Genomic DNA, 18372 nt, shown 5'->3' with positions numbered 1-18372 from the left:
GTGGCTACGGCAACTGTCACGATGACCGCCCGTGCTTCCGAATTTCCCACTATGCCCCTGGGGGAGCCTGATGTGGAGAATGCAGGGATGTTAATTGGATCGTGTTTTGCTCCCAGAATGTGAAATTCTCCAGCGAAACTGACTAGCGGCAGATTCAGAGCAGGCAAACCTATTTCTTCACACAACGCATCCTTTGCTTGCAGAGTTTGCTGCGATGAGATGATGTGGTGATAGCCTTTAACTGAGATGTCTTTTTTTTTTTTTTTAAGGGAGGGAGAGGGAATTAGGCAGTTCTTGGAGGAGGTTTGGGCAGGGGGAAGAGAGGGCTAGCTAGCTATGGCGATTAGGAAAGATGGTTCAATGGAACCTCCATATTCAAGGGTTATCATACAGTCCTAGAATACTAAGGTTGGAAGGGGCCTACGAGACCATCAAGTCCAACCCCCTGCTCAATGCAGGAATCCAAGTCAAGGCATCACTGACAGATGGCTGTCCAAACCCATCTTGAATGCCTCCAGTGTGGGAGACCCACCACCTCCCTAGGTAAATGGTTCCATTGCCATATTGCTCTGACAGGAAGTTTTACAGGAAGCTGGACTCTGGCTTCCTGTAACTTGAGCCTATTATTCCGTGTCCTGCACTCGAGAAGAGATCCTGGCCTTCCTCTCTGTGACAACCTTTCAAGTCCTTGAAGAGCGCTATCATATCTCCCCTCAGTCTTCTCCTCTCAAGGCTAAACATGCCCAGTTCTTTCAGTCTCTCCTCACAGGGCTTTGTTTCCAGGCCCCTGATCATCTTCGTTGCCCTCCTCTGAACCTTTTCCAGTTTGTCTGCATCCGTCTTAAAGTGTGGTACCCGGAACTGGACACAGTACTCCAGATGAGGCCTAACCAGTGCTGAGTAGAGGGGAACTGGGACTTCACAGGATTTGGAAGCTGTACTTCTATTAATGCAGCCCCAAATAGCATTAGCCTTTTTTGCTGCCACATCACTTTGTTGGCTCATATTCAGCTTGTGCTCTACAACAATTCCAAGTTCCTTCTTGCTTGTAGTGTTGTTGAGTCACGTATCCCCCATCTTGTAACTCTGCATTATGTATCTTTTCCTAGGTGCAGAACTTGGCATTTATCCCTATTACATTTCATTCTGTTGTTTTCTGCCCAGCGCTCCAGTCTGTCTGAGCATTGAATCCTGGGCAGCTGAACTAGCATTTGGGGGCTTGGCAAGACATTCTTGGGGTGGGAGGCTCCCCTTGGAAGAGGCGGTGCATACAGAAGTCTGGGGAGGGGACTCAATGCACAAGCTAGAATTGCAATAATACATCAAGCCATGTGCCTTTTGCTGGCTGCCCCTTTTGAGGACAAGCCAGACCAGGGACAACCTCCCTCTCCCTGTGGCCTCCCTTGGTGCCAGTTTTGAAAACAGCTTCCAAACTCCTCTGGAGCCAGGCCTGAACCTGGCTCAGTTTTCCTGCTGAAACATCTTCTTTTTTTTAATAAAAGGTCCCACCACAGCCTATTAACAAGCGGTGCAGACAGGCCGAGATCAGAGGCCGAGCGGATTTTTACGGGCTGTTCCGATTGCAGCTGAATGGTGGGTCTCCATAAAAGCGTAACGGCCCAATAAAATTGCAGCAGCTGCAGTTTTTATGTTTAACCCAGATGCCTCAGAGGGTTTGGGAAGGAGGCTTCTTTCTTTCTTTCTTTCTTTCTTTCTTTCTTTCTTTCTTTCTTTCTTCATCCCCCCTCCTTTTCTTGGCTTGAAAGATAACTTCCAAATCCATGTATTTTGGAGGGGCAGAAGATGAAGAAGCTGGCAGCGGATCTAATGGCTCAATATAAAGTCTGTCTTGGCTTCATCTCGCCTGCGTGCTGTCATTTTCCCAACATGTTGTTCGACCCCCTGGGCTTCAGAGACCAGAGGCGAAGTTCCGCACGGTGGAGGAGATGACCTCTTATCCGTGATTTAGATCAGCCTTCCCTGATCTCGTGCCCTCCGTATGTGCTGGTCTACAGCTCCCTTCCCCCCCCCCGCAGCTCCTGACTGGGGATGATGGAAGGTATAGTCCATCGCATCTTGAGGGTGCAGGTTGGGAAAGGCTGATTAAGAGCCCAGCAGGATGCTGGGAGGGTCCGTTCCTGGTCTTGCTCAAAACACAACTGCCAGGCCCGCTCCGTGTTATAAAAATAAAGCGTTGATTCCCTGAGATGATGGGTATACTCCCTCGACAGAAGCTGCTTGCGATCTGTCTGAATCATGCAGAATTCATATCTGGCACGTGGATGTTCCTTTAGAACAGATGGGGGCAACCTGTGGCCTTCCAGATGTTTGGGCCTGCAACTCCCATCGGCCCTAGCCAATGGTAATAATGGCAGTGGTAGGCCAAAACATCTTGAGGGCCAACAGTTGGCCACTCCTGGTCTAGAGCCAATACAGGTCCCTCCTAAGATGCTACTCCTTCATCCCTAGCAGCCCGCTCTGGCTTTGGAAAATTGAGCAGGCATTGCCGATGTCCAACCTGATTTCTGAAACCTTGAGGTCTAGAAACATGACTCCTTTGGAATGTTGAGCTTCTGACCATGACTCATCCATGAAACGTTGCCACCCTTCCTCTTTTACTGTCCCTTATGCCTGAAACTGTTTTCCAGAATGCTTGTGATGTCCCATCCAACACATGTTGGACTACAGTGGCCACGCTGGCTAGGAATGATGGGCTGTGTAGTTCAGCGCATCCAGAGGGCACCAGGTAGGGGAAGCCTGGTTTTGAGCCATCTGAGTGGGCAGCAGTCCCTGTGGCTCTCTGGAGAGTGAGGGGAGACATGAGAGAGGCATACAAAAGTATGCCTGGTGTGGAGAATGTGGAGAGGAAGACATTTTTCTCCCTCTCTCAAAACACTAGAACCCAACAGCATCCTCCCATGAATCTGACTGGTGGGAGACTCGGGACAGAGAAAAGGAAGGACTTCACACAGCACAGAGTTAAACTATGGAACTCGCTTCCACAGGATGTAGTGACAGCCACCAATTTGGATGGCTTTAAAAGGGGGTTGGACAAATTCCTGGAGAAAAAGGCTATCGGTGGCTACTGGTCCTGATGGCCATATGCTTCCTCCAGTAGCAGAGGCAGCGTGCCTGTGTACACCAGCTGCTGGGGATCATGGGCAGGAGGGTGCTGTTGCACTCATGCCCTGCTTGTGGGTTCCCAGTTGACAGCTGGTTGGCACTGTGTGAATAGAATGCTGGACTAGATGGACCCTGGGTCTGATCCAGCAGGGCTCTTCTGATATTATGCTTGGCGCAGAGCAAACGCGCTTGCAGTCTCTCACCTCCCAGGCCTGCCTTGTACATGCATCCGGGTTGGAACCTGTCCCCAGGTGACCTCTCGCTTTCTCCACCAGTGGCAGGGGCTTTCCTGTTTCTGTCTTCAAACATTCTGCTTGCTGGCACACTTCCAGCAGCCTTGATCCAGAGCAATTTCTGCTCCAGGGCCACTTAAAAAGCTTCTAGCAAGAACTGGTGAGATGGGGCGGGTGGGCTGCAGTTAGCGCCTTCCAGCTTTGCAGAAAAGGACTTGAGTCATTCTGCTCTCTTCCTTCTGCCCGCAAAGCCGGTCTCTTGTAGGAATTGTCCCCATCATGAACCTCCCTAGCTTCCGGACTCTTGGCTTGGCCCTGTGCTTCTCTGCAACGGCAACTTCCGTTCCAGATCCGGAGGGGCCTCTCTGCTCATCAAGCCTGACTTTACTTTATTTTTGGCTTCCGCTGCTCTGTGCCTTCCGGAACTTCCCTTACCTCTCCCAAATTGGGCATCAAAACACTGTGGTACCAGAGGTGTCAGGCCTGCTTGCATTCATCTTGGTACAGCATGGAAACTGGCCGCTCTCTTGATCGCCTAAGGTGAGAGGAAATTTGCCTACAGGTGATCAGGCAAGGGGAGCTCCGGAAGGTTCTTTCCTTATCTTCTAGGCCCACTAAGTTCACCGGTGTAGGCTTAACTGAAACATATTTATTCAAGAGCGTTCTAAGCTACCTTCTAGGACAATGTCCTCTCAATATAATTTTGTGAACCGCCCAGAGAGCTTCGGCTATTGGGCGGTATAGAAATAAATAAATAAATAAAAATAAATAAATAATGCAATAAATTACAGAGCGCAACAAAATAATACAGTAAAAACCTACCGCATTATGCGAGAGGGAGAAAAATGTCTCGCTCTCCACTTTCTCCACACCATACATAATTTTATACGCCTCTGTCGTGTGTGTCCCCACCCCACCCCTGCCTTCCCTGCCTTTTTCTAAGCTAAAAAGACCAAATGTTGTAACTTTCCTCATAGGTTTGCTATGATTATTGGGCTTGCCCTTCTCTGCACCTTTGCCGGCAATGCAGTATCCTTTCTGAGGTGCGATAAGCAGAACAGTACATCGTACTCCAAGATAGGTCCCAGCAGAGATGTGTATAAAGGCATTATGGTCTTGGCAGTTTTATTTTCTATTCCATTTCCTAAGGACCCCCCAACATGACTTTTGCCTCTTTTCGCACTGGGCTGTCAGCCTAATGGCAGATTTTCCGATCTCCATTAGGGCGGCCTTGGCCTTTTTAGCAGTTCAGATGCGTCTGACTAAAACGCCCATCACCCTCAACCAACGTGCCCGTTAGTTGGGAATGATGGGAGTTGCAATTCAAAACCTCTGGAGGGAGCCTAGGCTGCAGAAGGCTGGCCTAGTAGTGGGGTAGGAAAAGGCATTCTGCACACGCTCAGGTGCTTTCCAGGCTGTTAAAAGTTGGCAGCACGAAACATGGGTCATGCTCTTGGCCCGGGCCGAGCTGTTCTGCATTGGTTCCTCGGCCAGCCGCTGCAACTTGGGCCTCCTGCAAAGGAACCGATGCGTTTCTCCTCCTCTCTCCGCCCTCACCCCCAATTTCCCAGACAGCGGCGGGGAGGCGGACAAAGCCTTCTAGTGTTGTCTGGAGAGCGGCGGACAATGGACTCCGGCGGGTGGTTCTGTCGCCCTTTTGAAAAGCATTGGGGGGGAGAGGCAGAGAGGGCTGTGAGAATTTGCCGGAGTGTAGCAAAAGACTTTCCCATTTGTGCAGGGCTGTGGCCGCTGCCTTCCCCTCCTCGGAATGCTTCGCTTTCCTTTCAAATGCAGTTTCAGCTCCGGGGTCTCTTGTGTGTGTCTTGTTGCCGTTTTAATTCAGGGAAAAGAGTGTTTTTTTTCTGAATTAAAACAGCAGGTTCGCTTTCTCTGTACCCTAAAACGGGAGTGGGCAACCCATGGCCTTCCAGATCTTGTTGTCTACAGCTCCCAGAACACCCAGTGATGAGGGATTATGGGAGTTGTAGGCCGAAACATCTGGAGGGCCACGAGTTGCCCACCCCTGCCGTTAAAAGCAATTTCCCCCTCCCCATTTTTACTGCAAGAATAACGCCTTGCGGAATTCACACACCTTTTGCGTTGAGTCTGTTCTAAGCGCGTCTTCTGGTTGTTCTAGGCACATCTCCGCCCAGGCACCCATGCTGAGATGCGGCGAGGCATACTCCTCCCTGCGCAACTGCTTTGGCCTCCCCCAGCCGTTTAAAATTCTCATGGCTCCAAATTTCCTGCCAAGGCACGCTGGTCAGACTGGACCGTAGCACGTCAGAAGGCAAGGCACGCCAGGCCTTCCTGTCCTGCACTCTCTCCCGGAGTGTGCTCAAGTTCATGTTCATTGCATCGGTGATGCTATCCAGCCATCTCATCCTCTGCCGTCTACTAAAATAATTAAGTGTTGGAACCCTCTTTAGAGCAAAGATTTAAAGAAGGCAGCTGTATCATTCCCTCTATTTCTGATGTTCAGGTGCTGAGTGCCGTTGCTTATGTAGTGCCACCCACACACAAGGTATTGGCCGGTTTGGGGGAACCCAATACAGACAAACAAATTTAGGGGGACAGTGCTAAGGACGGACCCCCGAAAACCACTCAGTGAGGACTGTGCATGCTCAGTAGCCCTTGTTTGGGGGTGGGGAATGGATGACCAAGTGGGGAAGGAGAATGGAATGGAGTATTGTGGAAGAGGACGTGGCTGGCTAGAATCGTGAACACGGATATTCTGTGCTGCAGTATTTTGTTGTGGGTCCCACCTGTCTCCTGCATGAGCCAATGAGAGGCAAACCCGTTCCCCGCCTTCCAGGGTTCCAGCCAATGGATGGCAAGGCGTGGCGACGAATCGCAGGTGGCCCAATCCTGAGGGCTGAGTTCCATTTTGGAGAACCGTCCCAGGGCTGCATTCTAGGGGTGGGTGGGGCTGGAGCAAGCAAGCTACAAGCAGCAGCAGCTTGTAGCTTAAACCGGGGGCCAGCTGGATTTGGCTCACGGGCTGGGTGTTCTGCACCCCTGCCCTTGTTGTTCAGTCATTCAGTCGTGCCCGACTCTTCGTGGCCCCATGGACCGTAGCACGCCAGGCCTTCCTGTCCTGCGCTCTCTCCCGGAGCGTGCTCAAGTCCATATTCATTGCATGGGTGATGCTATCCAGCCATCTCATCCTCTGCCGTCTACTAAAATAATTACGTGGGATTGGGCCTCTGCCATCCTGACCTTGGTCATGCAGCGCCCTGTGACCCTCCAGTGTTCCTCGGCATAGAGGTGGCTGGTGCTCTGTGGCAGTCAGACTCCGTGTGTATGCTCCACGGGTCTCCCAGTGAGCCAGCCCCCCCTTCTCCCCAAAAAGCGCCACCCCTGTTATCCCACCTCGCTCCCACGCTTAACTCTTAGGCAGTGGCTCTCCTGCGGGGCCAGCCCCTTGCGAGCTAGGCCAAGGCATCCAGCAGGTAAGACCATTCCAAGCGTAACTAATGGCCCTTGCCACACTTGGACCTCCCTGCAGTTGCTCGCAATTTGTAACCAGGAAAATAATAAGACTGGGCTCCCTGCCCTGAGGGCTTGCAACACGAGGAGCTGGACAGACCCCGGATGGGTGTGTGTGGTGAGGGAAGCGGCAGAGGGAGGGGAAGGTGGTTTAAGAGATTTCTATCTGGTCGCCTGCAGGCCAGCCTGAGGGCACCCCAGGCGAGCCCCTGTTTACGAGCCTGATGTAACCAATTAGACCTGCCCCTGCTTCACAGAAAATTCTGTCCTGCAGGCCAGGCACAGAGAACTGGGGTGCGCCAGGCCTCCGGGCAGCGGTTCCCCACCTGCTTGTAAACAGGGTCCTTTGAAAGGGAGCCCCAGGAAAAGAGATTTTAAGAGTCTCCGCCTTGATGCAACCCTTCCATTTTTCCCCCACCCCAGGGGCTCTTGGGCTGGGTGCTGCATTGGCTCATAAAGGTGTGCGAGAAGACGTTTTTTGAGACGTGGCTGGTTTTGCCGATCTGTCGTAATCGGCACGCCTAAAGAGGAGCAAGCCGCCCGTTCTGCCGCCGCTTCAGGGTATGCTTTGCCTCTCCCTGAAATGCACGCGGGGCCCTCTGCTTCTGGGGGTGTTGGCAGCCTGTGGCATTGGCCGACCTTCTTGAACTTCGGCTGGCTGTCCTGGCCATCGCAAAACAATTGCTAGGGCCCAGGCCCGATGCCGGCACTGTCCGGGCCCCGTGGGGGCTAGAGGAGAAGAAGAAGAAGAACCCTCCATTGGCGAGGGTCAGTTGCATGCTACAGATTTTTAACGTAGCATCTAGTTTAGTCCTCGGGTGTCCTTTATCCCTGCCCCAAAGTATGATCTCCTGCTCTCCGTCACCCCAATGCACGCGCTGTCCCAATTTTTGGAGGAAACCTTCAGCGCTGACTCCAGCTTTTTCGGAGCCCTTGGCCAAGATGCCCTCCGTGGCCCCCTCCCCAGTGAGTCCACCTTCTCCCCACCATTGCTGCCACCTGCTCCCCCTCCTCTTCCTCATCATGGCGCCGCTTGCTTGCTTGACTGGCGGAGAGCCAGGGAGCAAGTGGGCCGCGGCATCTCCTCCTCCTCCTCACCACCACTGTTGTCCGGGCCGGAGCGAGAGGCAGGAGAGCCAGGAGGTTGCAGTGGTGAAGAGGGGGAGCTCTTGTTAGTGGCCCCCTTGCTGGAGCGGGGGCTCTCGACAAGTGCTTGACCATGCCTCCCCTTGACGCTGGCCCTGGAAGCCGCCTTTCCAGTACTCACTGGGGCGAGTACGATTGTGTACTCCTTTTGGGGGCAGAGGGGAGCAGGAAGCTTCCGTGCTCCTCTCCTGGCTGGCATGCAGCCTGGCGCAGCTCGTGATAGGAAATGCCAGGGCGCTCGATAAGCGGCCTCCGCAGGAAGGGCTGGGCACAGCGTCGCCCGTTCTTTATCAGGGGCTGGGCTGTCCGAAGCAGTCTCCAATGAGCTGGCCTCTGTCCCACTAGGGCTACACCGCCCCGTTGCCAGTTCTTTGGCAAGGCGGGGATCCAAAGCGACGCCCTGCCGAGATACGGGCCGGAAGCCTGATCAGAGTGGCGCCCACTGGGGCCTTCTTCCAAGACCCTGGGGAATAAATATAGGACGCTGCTCTGAACCATGTGGAAAGAGTACACCTGGGCGTGTGCCGAGGGTTTTCCTCCTGCAGTAACTGCAGCTAGTTTCCCAGACATAGGGGCAGGGGGAAGGGCTTTAGGGTGAGACGATGAAACATTTGAAACTTGGAACAGCTTAAGCGCTAGATGCAAACTGCCTGGGTTTCAACAAGCTTCTTTGTACCGTGTCAGGCCGCTGTGCTCTCTAGCTTGTCTGTTCTGATGGTTGGCGTCTCTCCAGGACTGGGCAGTCCATCAAATAGAGGATTGTCCTCTGTAAAGTGGGCGACTTGGCCACCCTAGTCCTTGCCCGATAGGGGAAGGGTCCATCTGGTTTACCATCCCTGAGCCTTGGGCTGGAATAGCAGCTGCGCACGTGTGAAAATGCTCCCATGTGCTGCTGCCGTCACGCAATAGCATGTTCACGCGATAGCGCATCTGCTATTCCAGCCAGGGCTCAGGGCTGCAGAGTTAGATGGACCCTTTCCCCATCAGGACTAGGGTGGCCTGAGTCCTGAACGTGCCTGGTTCTTTCCAGACGGATCTCTCACTGTGCAGTGGCCCTGCCTGGAATTCGACGGGCTGCTTGGCTGAACAAAGCTACGCCAAGTTCTGGTTGTTGTTTATAAGCATGATTTTAATGGTAGTGTTTTAATCTTTTTGTTCTTTTACTGTTTTATCTTTTGTGTTCACCTCTCCGAAATCTGTTTTGGATAACGGAGCGGTACACAAATATGGTAAATAAAATGAATAAATAAAATTAGGTCATGCTGGAGGAGGGCATAAGTCTTGGGTACACCTGACAAAAACTTGCCTCGAGCCAGGGAGCACCCCCTGATCTCTTTCCCCACTCATGGACTGTCGAAGATTTGTTGCCTGCCGTATTTGCTGTGCTACAAGTACTTCTGAATTGGAGAGCAAGGTGTTTTTGACGGGTTGTTCTTAAAAACCCGCCTCTAATGGGCCGTAAGTCACAGGCTGTGCCCTGCATGGTGTCTCTACTGGTTCATATGCGTGCATTTACATGCACATGCACTCGAGGTCTATGGGAAAGGGCTGCAGTGGTGGTGGAGCGCATGCTTTCTATGCGTCAGGGCGGTCCCTGGTGTCTCCAGCATATCCTGGGGGGAAATCCTTTGTTTTGGGAACGTTTGCCAGTTAGAATATGATGGGGTCTGGATCTAGAAGGCAGATTTATATGCTCGGTGGAGAGAGTGGAGGTGGAAACTGGAGAAATGACAGCTCTAGCCACACTGGGAGCAACTCAACGGTAGAGCCCCTGCTTTGCCTGCAGAAGGTCCCAAGTTCGATCCCTGGCACCTCCAGGAAGGGCTGGAAAAATCCTGCCTGAAACCCCGGGGAGCTGCTGCTGCCAGTCAGTGTCGACAATACTGGGCTAGATGAACCAAGCGTCTGATTCAGTATAAGGGAACTTCCTATGTTCCTCACACGAGACGAGCCATGCTAGAGCAGACCTATGGCTTACGTCCGGCACGGTTTCCCACAGTGGCCAACCAGATGCCCCAATGGGAAGCCCATGAGCAGGACGTGAGTGCAATAGCACCTTCCTGCTCATGCTCCCTAGCAACTGGTACTGAGAAGCATAATGCCTCTGATACTGGAGCCAATATATAGCCATTATGACTAGTAGCCTTAAGAACGTCAGAAGAGCCCTGCTGGATCAGACCAAGGGTCCATCCAGTCCAGCATTCTGCTCAGACAGCGGCCAACCAGTTGCCCACGGGAAACCCACAGGCAGGACAGGAGTGCAACAGCCTTGACATCTTTATTCTCCTCCATGAATTTTCCTAGTCCCCTTTTAAAACTGTCCAAGTTGGCCGCCGTCGCTACTGTCCCTGGGGTCAGGATGGGCAGTTTTGCACCGGTTCCCATTTTTCCCCTGCCAAGTTCATCCCGTCCCATTTCCACTTTGGATTGTGCCTTTTTTTCAGTCTGCGTGAAAATTTGCACATCTTTTTGTGCGCACCTTTTCCGTCGGCTCGTGTGTTTTGTGCACACGGCTTCAAATCCGTGCGCGCTCTGTCAGTTCCGTGCGCCTGCTGCGTACATGTTCTCCCCCCCCCCCAATGTGATGCTTTGCCAACTTTGTGGCAAACTTCAGAAATATACAGGTTTGGGCAACAGTCTGCGCCCCGGTTTGGCAAGTGTAAGTTTGCACTTGAAATGCAATCTGATCAAATTTCTCCCCCGTGCCTAGCCTGGGGTGGTGTGGTGGCAAAGGTGGCACAGTAGCATTAGATTGGCACCAAAGCGAAGGGACGGTTCTCGTTCATGGATGGCATCTTCCAGACTTGACTTCATGGAGGAGAAGGCTATCAATAGCTACTAGTCCTGATGGCTCTACACTACCTCCTTTACCAGAGGCCATCTGCCTAGGTACACCAGTTGCTGGGGAACATGGGCAGGAGGGTGCTGTCACATTTCTATTCTACTTGTGGGTTTCCCACAGACAGCTGGTTGGCCACTGTGTGAACAGAATACTGGACTAGATGGACCTATGGAGTAAAATCCAACATAAGCCCTACTTAGAGTGGACCCATTGAAATGAATGAGATTTAAGTTAGGCATGACTAAAGTCCCATTTATTTCAGTGGGTCTACTCTAAGTAGGGCTTACATTGGATTTTACCCTTGGTGTGATCCAGCATAGCTCCTCTTACGTTTTTATGACTGCTGTCGGGTAAGCTCTCCTAAAGTTTTCTGGAGTGCCGGTTTGCTTAACGCTGTTCCCTTCCATCTCCCTTTGTCTATGTAGCCCAGTCTTAATGGCTGTTTCCTTCCATCTCTCTTTGTCTGTGCAGCCTAGTCTTAATGACTGTTCGATTTCTCTTTGTCTACGTAGCCCAGTTGTAATGCTGTTCTCTTCCATCTCTCTTTGTCTATGCAGCCCTGTCTTAATGACTGTTCCCTTCCATCTCTCTTTGTCTATGGAGCCCTGTCTTAATGACTGTTCCCTTCCATCTCTCTTTGTCTATGCAGCCCAGTCTTAATGACTGTTCCATTTCTCTTTGTCTACATAGCCCAGTTGTAATGCTGTTCCCTTCCATCTCTCTTTGTCTATGCAGCCCAGTTGTAATGCTGTTCCCTTCCATCTCTCTTTGTCTGTGCAGCCCAGTCTTAATGACTGTTCCCTTCCATCTCTCTTTGTCTGTGCAGCCCAGTTGTAATGCTGTTCCCTTCCATCTCTCTTTGTCTGTGCAGCCCAGTTGTAATGCTGTTCCCTTCCATCTCTCTTTGTCTGTGCAGCCCAGTTGTAATGCTGTTCCCTTCCATCTCTCTTTGTCTGTGCAGCCCAGTCTTAATGACTGTTCCCTTCCATCTCTCTTTGTCTGTGCAGCCCAGTCTTAATGACTGTTCCCTTCCATCTCTCTTTGTCTGTGCAGCCCAGTCTTAATGACTGTTCCCTTCCATCTCTTTGTCTATGCAGCCCAGTTGTAATGCTGTTCTCTTCCATCTCTCTTTGTCTGTGCAGCCCAGTCTTAATGCTGTTCCCTTCCATCTCTCTTTGTCTATGTAGCCCAGTCTTAATGACTGTTCCCTTCCATCTCTTTTTGTCTTCTTAGCTCAGTCTGTCCAGTCATCAAAGTTGCACAACCCACACACCATCACCATGGCAAACAGAGGGCCCGCTTACGGACTCAGCCGGGAGGTTCAGCAGAAGATCGACAAGCAGTATGACCCCGATCTGGAGCAGATTCTGATCCAGTGGATCGGGGCCCAGTGCGGCCCCGACGTTGGGCAGCCTCAGCCTGGCAAGGAGAACTTCCAGAAGTGGCTGAAGGACGGCACGGTAAGGGGCGCGGGCATGACATCGAAGTCCTTCCCCTCTGTCCAGATGCTTGCGAGCTGGTTGCCTGACCTTGAGGCCAGTTTGGAAATGCAGGGAAAGACCCCATTGCCACACCCCCCAGGAGAGTCCAAAAATAGAAGCAGCTGTGTTGATCCAGATCAACAAACCGGTTCTAGCAGTTTCCCTCTCCACCCACCCGGAGCTGGTCTTTTGTCAAGCCAATGGGTCTTAATTGCCCATTCAAGACTGCAAAATACCTTGCATGCCAACAGGGAACATTCTGTTGTTGTGGGGAAAATCCATTTTCCTTTGGCTAAGGTGAGGATTGAAGCTAAGCTCAGCTGGAAGCCCGAGGGGTGTGGCAGATGATACCATCATCCCTGCTAATTAAAAAAAAAAAAAGTCTGGGCACTTTGACCCTGGCGGGCCCAGCCTCCATTACACCACTGCCAATAAGGGATATATACTCCCTTCCAGAGAGGGTAGCTGTATTGGGCTTTGCAGCAAGAACAACCAACTCTTTTAAGCCTGAGCGGATTTATTGTGGTGCAAGCTTTTGTGCTTATGCTACATCTAAATCTGTGCATTTTGTTGGTGCCATAAAACGCCTTGTGTTACAGGACCTGGCATTCTTGAGAGTTGGAGGTGGTTTGGAGCAGGGTGAGAGATTGCTTGAGCTGCAATTCTATACCCCAGTTTGGGAATGGGTCCCATGCAAAGGATTGTGCTATTTTCCCATGGTGTGGCTGTAATTCACTTTTCCCGCTGCTGCCTCTCCTCCAACAGGGTTCTGGTAGCTTTTGAAACACAGGCTGCTGGTGGTATTATGAAGGTTGACGGTGGTTTTGAAAAGAGAGAGTACAATTTGAGATTCTTACACTCCTCTTTTTTTTCTCTTCTGGTTAAGCAGGCTTTGTTTTTTAGGAAAGTAAGGTTCCTCCTGTGCAAGCACTGGGTCATTACTGACCCCTAGAGGGATGCCGCTTGCGCTGGCGTTTTCATGGCAGACTATAGCATGGTGGTTTGCCATTGCCTTCCCCAGTCGTGGCTACCTTTCCCCCAGCAAGCTGGGCACTCATTTTACTAACCTCGGAAGGATGGAGGGCTGAGTTGACCTGAGCCGGCTACCTGGGACCCAGCTTCTGCTGGGATCGAACTCAGGTCATGGGGAGAGTTTCGGTTGCAATATTGCCGCCTACCACTCTGCGCCGTTTGTCCAAAAGGGACAATGGGATAGATGGTGCAATTATGGGAAGGTAATGGATATGCTAGTCAAGGGGAAAAGACCAAAGGTCAAAGGAATACTGTGGAACTGTTTCCTGAAAACCAGGGTGTGATGTCTGTAGCAGAGGGACGGATGGTGCACATCCTCATTCATTCATTTCTATACCACCCAACAGCCAAATGAAAACCTCAAATACAACATAATAAAAATATAATATGAAATTTTTAACATACATAATTTTAAAACATTTTTAAACTGCTAAAAACAATAAAATGCAAGGACCCAATTAAGCAACTGACATCAGAAGCTGCATCCTATGCCGTGAAATGCCTGGGAGTAGAGGTAAGTCTTAACTTGGCACTGAAAAGATGACACTGTTGGAACCAGGTGGACTTCCTATGACCTCATACATATGGGAAAGTAATGGGTGTTCTGGCCGAGGGGAAAATACCGAAGGTCAAAGGAATACTATGGTACTGTTTCCTGAAAGCTGGTGCGTGATTTCTGCAGCAGAGGACGCAATGCCCCTTGCTCTCAAACGGACTTCGGTCCTTCCCACGGAATGTTTTGTGATTGATTGGGCGGATTAAAAAACCAGTCCATCAATTTAAATTTTATTTGGCTTTCCTCAGATGGGGTCAGTCTTCAGCCAAATACACACACACACACACACACACACACACACACACAGTATACCTCCAGCAGCCAGCCTTCTTTTAAAACTGTGTTCAACTCTCGTCTTAAAATCGTAGAGTTGGAAAGGGACCATGGAAATCTTCTAGTCCAGCCTTTCATGACTGGATCCCGTCCAGACTTTGATTCCCATCAATGCCAGCCAGCCTAGCCATAGAATCATAGAACAGTAGGGCTGGAAGGGGCCTACAAGGCCACCAAGTCCAACCCCGTGCTCAATACAGGAATCCAGGTCAGAGCATCCCCAACAGATGGCTGTCCAGCCTCATCTTGAATGCCTCCAGTGTGGGAGAGCCCACCACCTCCCTAGGTCATTGGTTCCATTGTCGTGTTGCTCTAACAGTCAGGACGTTTTTCCTGATGTTCAGCCGGAATCTGGCTTCCTGTCACTTGAGCCCATTATTCCATGTCCTGCACTCTGGGATGATGGAGAAGAGATCCTGGCCTTCCTCTCTGTGACATCCTTTCAAGTACTTGAAGAGCCAATGGTCAGGGATGCTGGGGGTTGTAGTCCAAAACCTCTGAAAGTCACCAAGTTGGGGAAGGCTGATCAACCCAGTCCAAAAAAGGGGGGAAAAGTGGTTCTATGTAGGGATGTGCAAATTGGCAAGATTCTAGCTCACCGAAGGTCTCCAAATTACATCTTAAAACTCATTCCAACTCGAGTCCATATCAAACTGTGAGGGTTGGTTTTTTCTTTTCTGATGAAAATCTATGCGTATTTTCCCAAACGTGCATATCAGTTGTGCGCATCTTTGAAAAGCGCCCCTCCTTCTCCGGTGATGAAAGCACGTGTGTGTGCATTTTCCCCAAAGTATGCATTTTTTCACGTGCATTTTTCAAAAGCACGTGTGCTATTGAACGCTTTGGGTGGTGGGGAGGTCCACAAATCACATTGCAAGCTCAGAAGCGTACCGACTTCAACCACAGATCGCGGCCGAGTCCGTGTTTGATCTGGAAGGTGCGACCTGGGTAAATCCTGATTTTTTTAAAAAAGCCAAACAAACAGATTTCTCAAATGTCTCTAGTTCTGGGCCACTGGAGGCGGAAATGGGCTTTCTCCTTGCCAACTTAAGAATGCACTTGTGTGTTTTTTATTACTTAAAATGGAGGTTAAGGAGGCAATTTGTGCAAGGGGAAAATGCAGGAGAGGCGAGGCTTAACCAGGGGTGCAACGTGAGACCGCTGCAGTGAACAACCTCACTTCTCCTTCATCCTGCCTAGGTGCTGTGCAAGCTTATCAACAGCCTCTATCCCAAGGGAAAAGGGCCCGTGGCCAAGATCCAAGGCTCCACCATGGCCTTCAAGCAGATGGAGCAGATTTCTCAGTTCCTGCACGCAGCCGAAAGCTATGGCATACTTGCCACAGACATATTCCAGACGGTGGATCTCTGGGAAGGTACGGACTGTTTGTGTGTGTGTGGGGGGGGGAGCGGATGCAAGAGGAAAACGTCAGCAGTCTTAAGGCAGCCTTCCGGGTGTCTTCAACTGCAATGCCCAGCATCCCCAGCCAGCATGTCCACGGGATGATGGGAGTTGTAGTCCAACACATGTGGATGGTGCGGATCTAAGGAATACCACTGTGGGAGTCAGTCCGGATGTTTTGGACTCCAGCTTCCATCATCCCTTTTACTTTTTTTTCTGGTTGTATTGTTATATTGTGGTTTTAATGCTTTTATATTTGATATTGCTTTACCCTGCGCTTTTTGGTTTTAATTTTTGTGAACCGCCCAGAGATCTTCAGCTGTTGGGCGGTATAGAAATGAAATAAATAAATCCCTGGCCATTGTTCATGCTAGTTGGGGTTTTGGGGAGTTGTAGTCCAACCCCTCTGGAGGGCACCAGGTTGGGGAAGGATCTGGAGTTTACAGTGGAACTGACAAACCCTGAACAATGGGTGGATGTTTAAATAAAACGTGTTTGAAGTAAAACAGTGCAAAACATGTCCTTCTGAAAAGGGGGGGTGGGTGGGTGGGATGTGGAGTGCCTGTGAAACTGAACAGGGCTTTTCCCTGATCTTGTTTCACCAGAAGGTTGGAGGTTGGTGAAGGAAACAGTGGTATACCCAAGCAGGTTAGAGAGATCCAAAATGGGGGTCACACACTGACCCTGTTTGCACGATCACCGCAGCCTACCATGGGCTGCTTTGGGGTTGTGGGTGCTTCGTTAATCCCGCCAAGAGCCCACTCTGTGCTGGGCTTGGACGTCACGAGAAGCCACAGCAACCGCCTGCCACGGTTTGAATATTCACAAGTATTCACAGGCTGCAACCCGCCGTGGCTTAAATAAGCCATGGTGAGCTGTGGCGATGGTGCGAACCGGCCCACCGTCTAGTTGCACAGTGGAAGAGGTCAGCCTTCCCCAAGATACTGGCATTCCACTTGAGAAGAGCACTGCTTGTGAATGGCAGTAAGGTAAGTTAATGGAGGTGGGGGAGATTACTGGGTGCTCAAAAAGGCAGATGTGATTTGAGCCACAGTTGCTTGTGAGTCAGCTGCATTGCTCTCAAAGTGAGTGTTTCGAACGGGGCAGAGGACAGGAAATGAGTATGAGCAGCATAAGTATCTATTGGCACGAACTTAAAAAAGAAATTAACTCAGAAGTTTGGCATCCTGCACATCCCTGCATTATCTTCCTTATATCAAGTTTCTAGCCCTTATGGACACAAATATTGGTGCTGGCATTTTTTTTGCCTGCCCGCAGTGGGGGTGCTTGGGGTTTCCTGGGGCAGACTTGAGTAGCCAGCATAGTTCAGAGGAAGGGACCATTGCTTGGTGGTGTAACTCAGGTTTTGCAAGCACGCAATCCCAGGTTCATTCCTGCTGGTATCTGGCCTCCAAAGGATCATGGTAGCAGAGACTGGAAAGGATTTGCTCTGCCTGAGACCCACGAGAGCTGTTGTTGGTCTGTGTGAATTAGGCTTCCCAACCTCATGCGGTCCAAATGTGTTGGACTGCAATTCCCATCTCTGAGCATTGGCCATAGTGGCCGGGGCTGATGGGAGTTGCGTTCCAAGACATCTGGAGGGCGCCAGGTTTAGGTAGATTTGTCTACACAATACTGGGCTATAAATGGACCAATGGGACAGAATTCCGGGTCTCTGGCAGAATGAACAGCACACATCTCCAGCTTAATCGATACACGGCCGTTGTGCTACAGTACTGCATAGATGTGTTTGGCGATCCAGTTCCGAATGTTTTTTTTCTCCCCATAGGTAAAAACATGGCCTGCGTGCAGAGGACATTGATGAACCTGGGCGGCTTGGCGGTCTCTAAGGGGGACGGGTTCTTCGCTGGAGACCCCAACTGGTTCCCAAAGTAAGTCCGGGCTGTGTGCAGTCCTGCGCCAGGGTCGAAGCTCCGTGTTGGCTTCTGTGTTTGTGGAATTGTGGGCTTCCTCTTGCAGGACTAGCTGTGGAACAGTGGAAGAAAATCCCTTTTAACCCGTCGGGTTGCAGTGTACATGCTTGAACCCCACACGTGACAATTCAAAGTGCTTAATGTTTTTTGAGGCATGGGACAGCCCTGTGGGATATGCCTGTTTAATCTCATCATTATTAATATTAATAATGCTATTAACAACAACAACAACAATATACTAGAACCCAAGGCCATCCCAGGAAGCTGGCTGGTGGTTGATATTCAGGGCTGATAAAAGGAAGTTCTTCACGCAGTGCAGACTTAAAACTCTGGAATTCCACAAGATGTACTCATGGCCAACAATTTGGATGGCTTTAAAAGGGAATTGGACAAATTCCTGGAGAAGGCTGTTAACAGCTCCTGGCCCTGATGGCTCTATGCTGTCACCACTACCAGAGGCAGTCTGCCTGTGTACATCAGTTGCTGGGGAACATGGGCGGGAGGGTGCTGCTGCACTCCTGTCCTGCGTGTGGGTTTCCCATGCACAGCTGGTTGGCCAGTGTGGGAACAGAATGCCGGACTAGATAGACCCTTGGTGTGATCCAGCAAGGCTCTTCTGATGTTCTCTGCCTCTCCTCCAAGTAGCATATAGCAGCCTCCATGGTTATCTCCCATCTTATCCTCACAACAACCCATTAAGGTAGGTTAGGCTGAGAGAAAGAGCAGCTGAACCAAGGTGCCCCAGTGCAGTTGGCCCCCAGCAGCTGCCTCCGCTAGGCCTGGGCACCACTGTGGGAAAAGG

General features: G+C 50.9%; 1 protein-coding gene across 2 annotated transcripts in view; it reads left to right on the top strand.

Moving 5' to 3' along the window:
• Positions 1–18372, top strand: part of TAGLN2 (transgelin 2) — a 30871-nt gene that overhangs the window by 10687 nt on the left and 1812 nt on the right. For both annotated transcript variants that reach the window (XR_014786289.1, XM_084824037.1), the window contains exons 2-4: positions 12067–12293; positions 15436–15610; positions 17426–17528. Coding sequence is in view for 1 of the 2 variants with exons in the window: in XM_084824037.1 (XP_084680163.1) it covers positions 12114–12293; positions 15436–15610; positions 17426–17528 (458 nt within the window). In the remaining variant the exon portion in view is untranslated. The remainder of the gene's footprint in view (positions 1–12066; positions 12294–15435; positions 15611–17425; positions 17529–18372) is intronic.

The sequence above is a fragment of the Heloderma suspectum genome, chromosome 17, assembly GCF_057233095.1.
Source record: "Heloderma suspectum isolate Gila_16-S chromosome 17, 16-S_ref, whole genome shotgun sequence".
NCBI classification, from domain to species: Eukaryota; Metazoa; Chordata; class Lepidosauria; order Squamata; family Helodermatidae; genus Heloderma; species Heloderma suspectum.
Note: the sequence above shows the minus strand (reverse complement) of the source record. Positions and strands in the feature narration are given on the sequence as shown.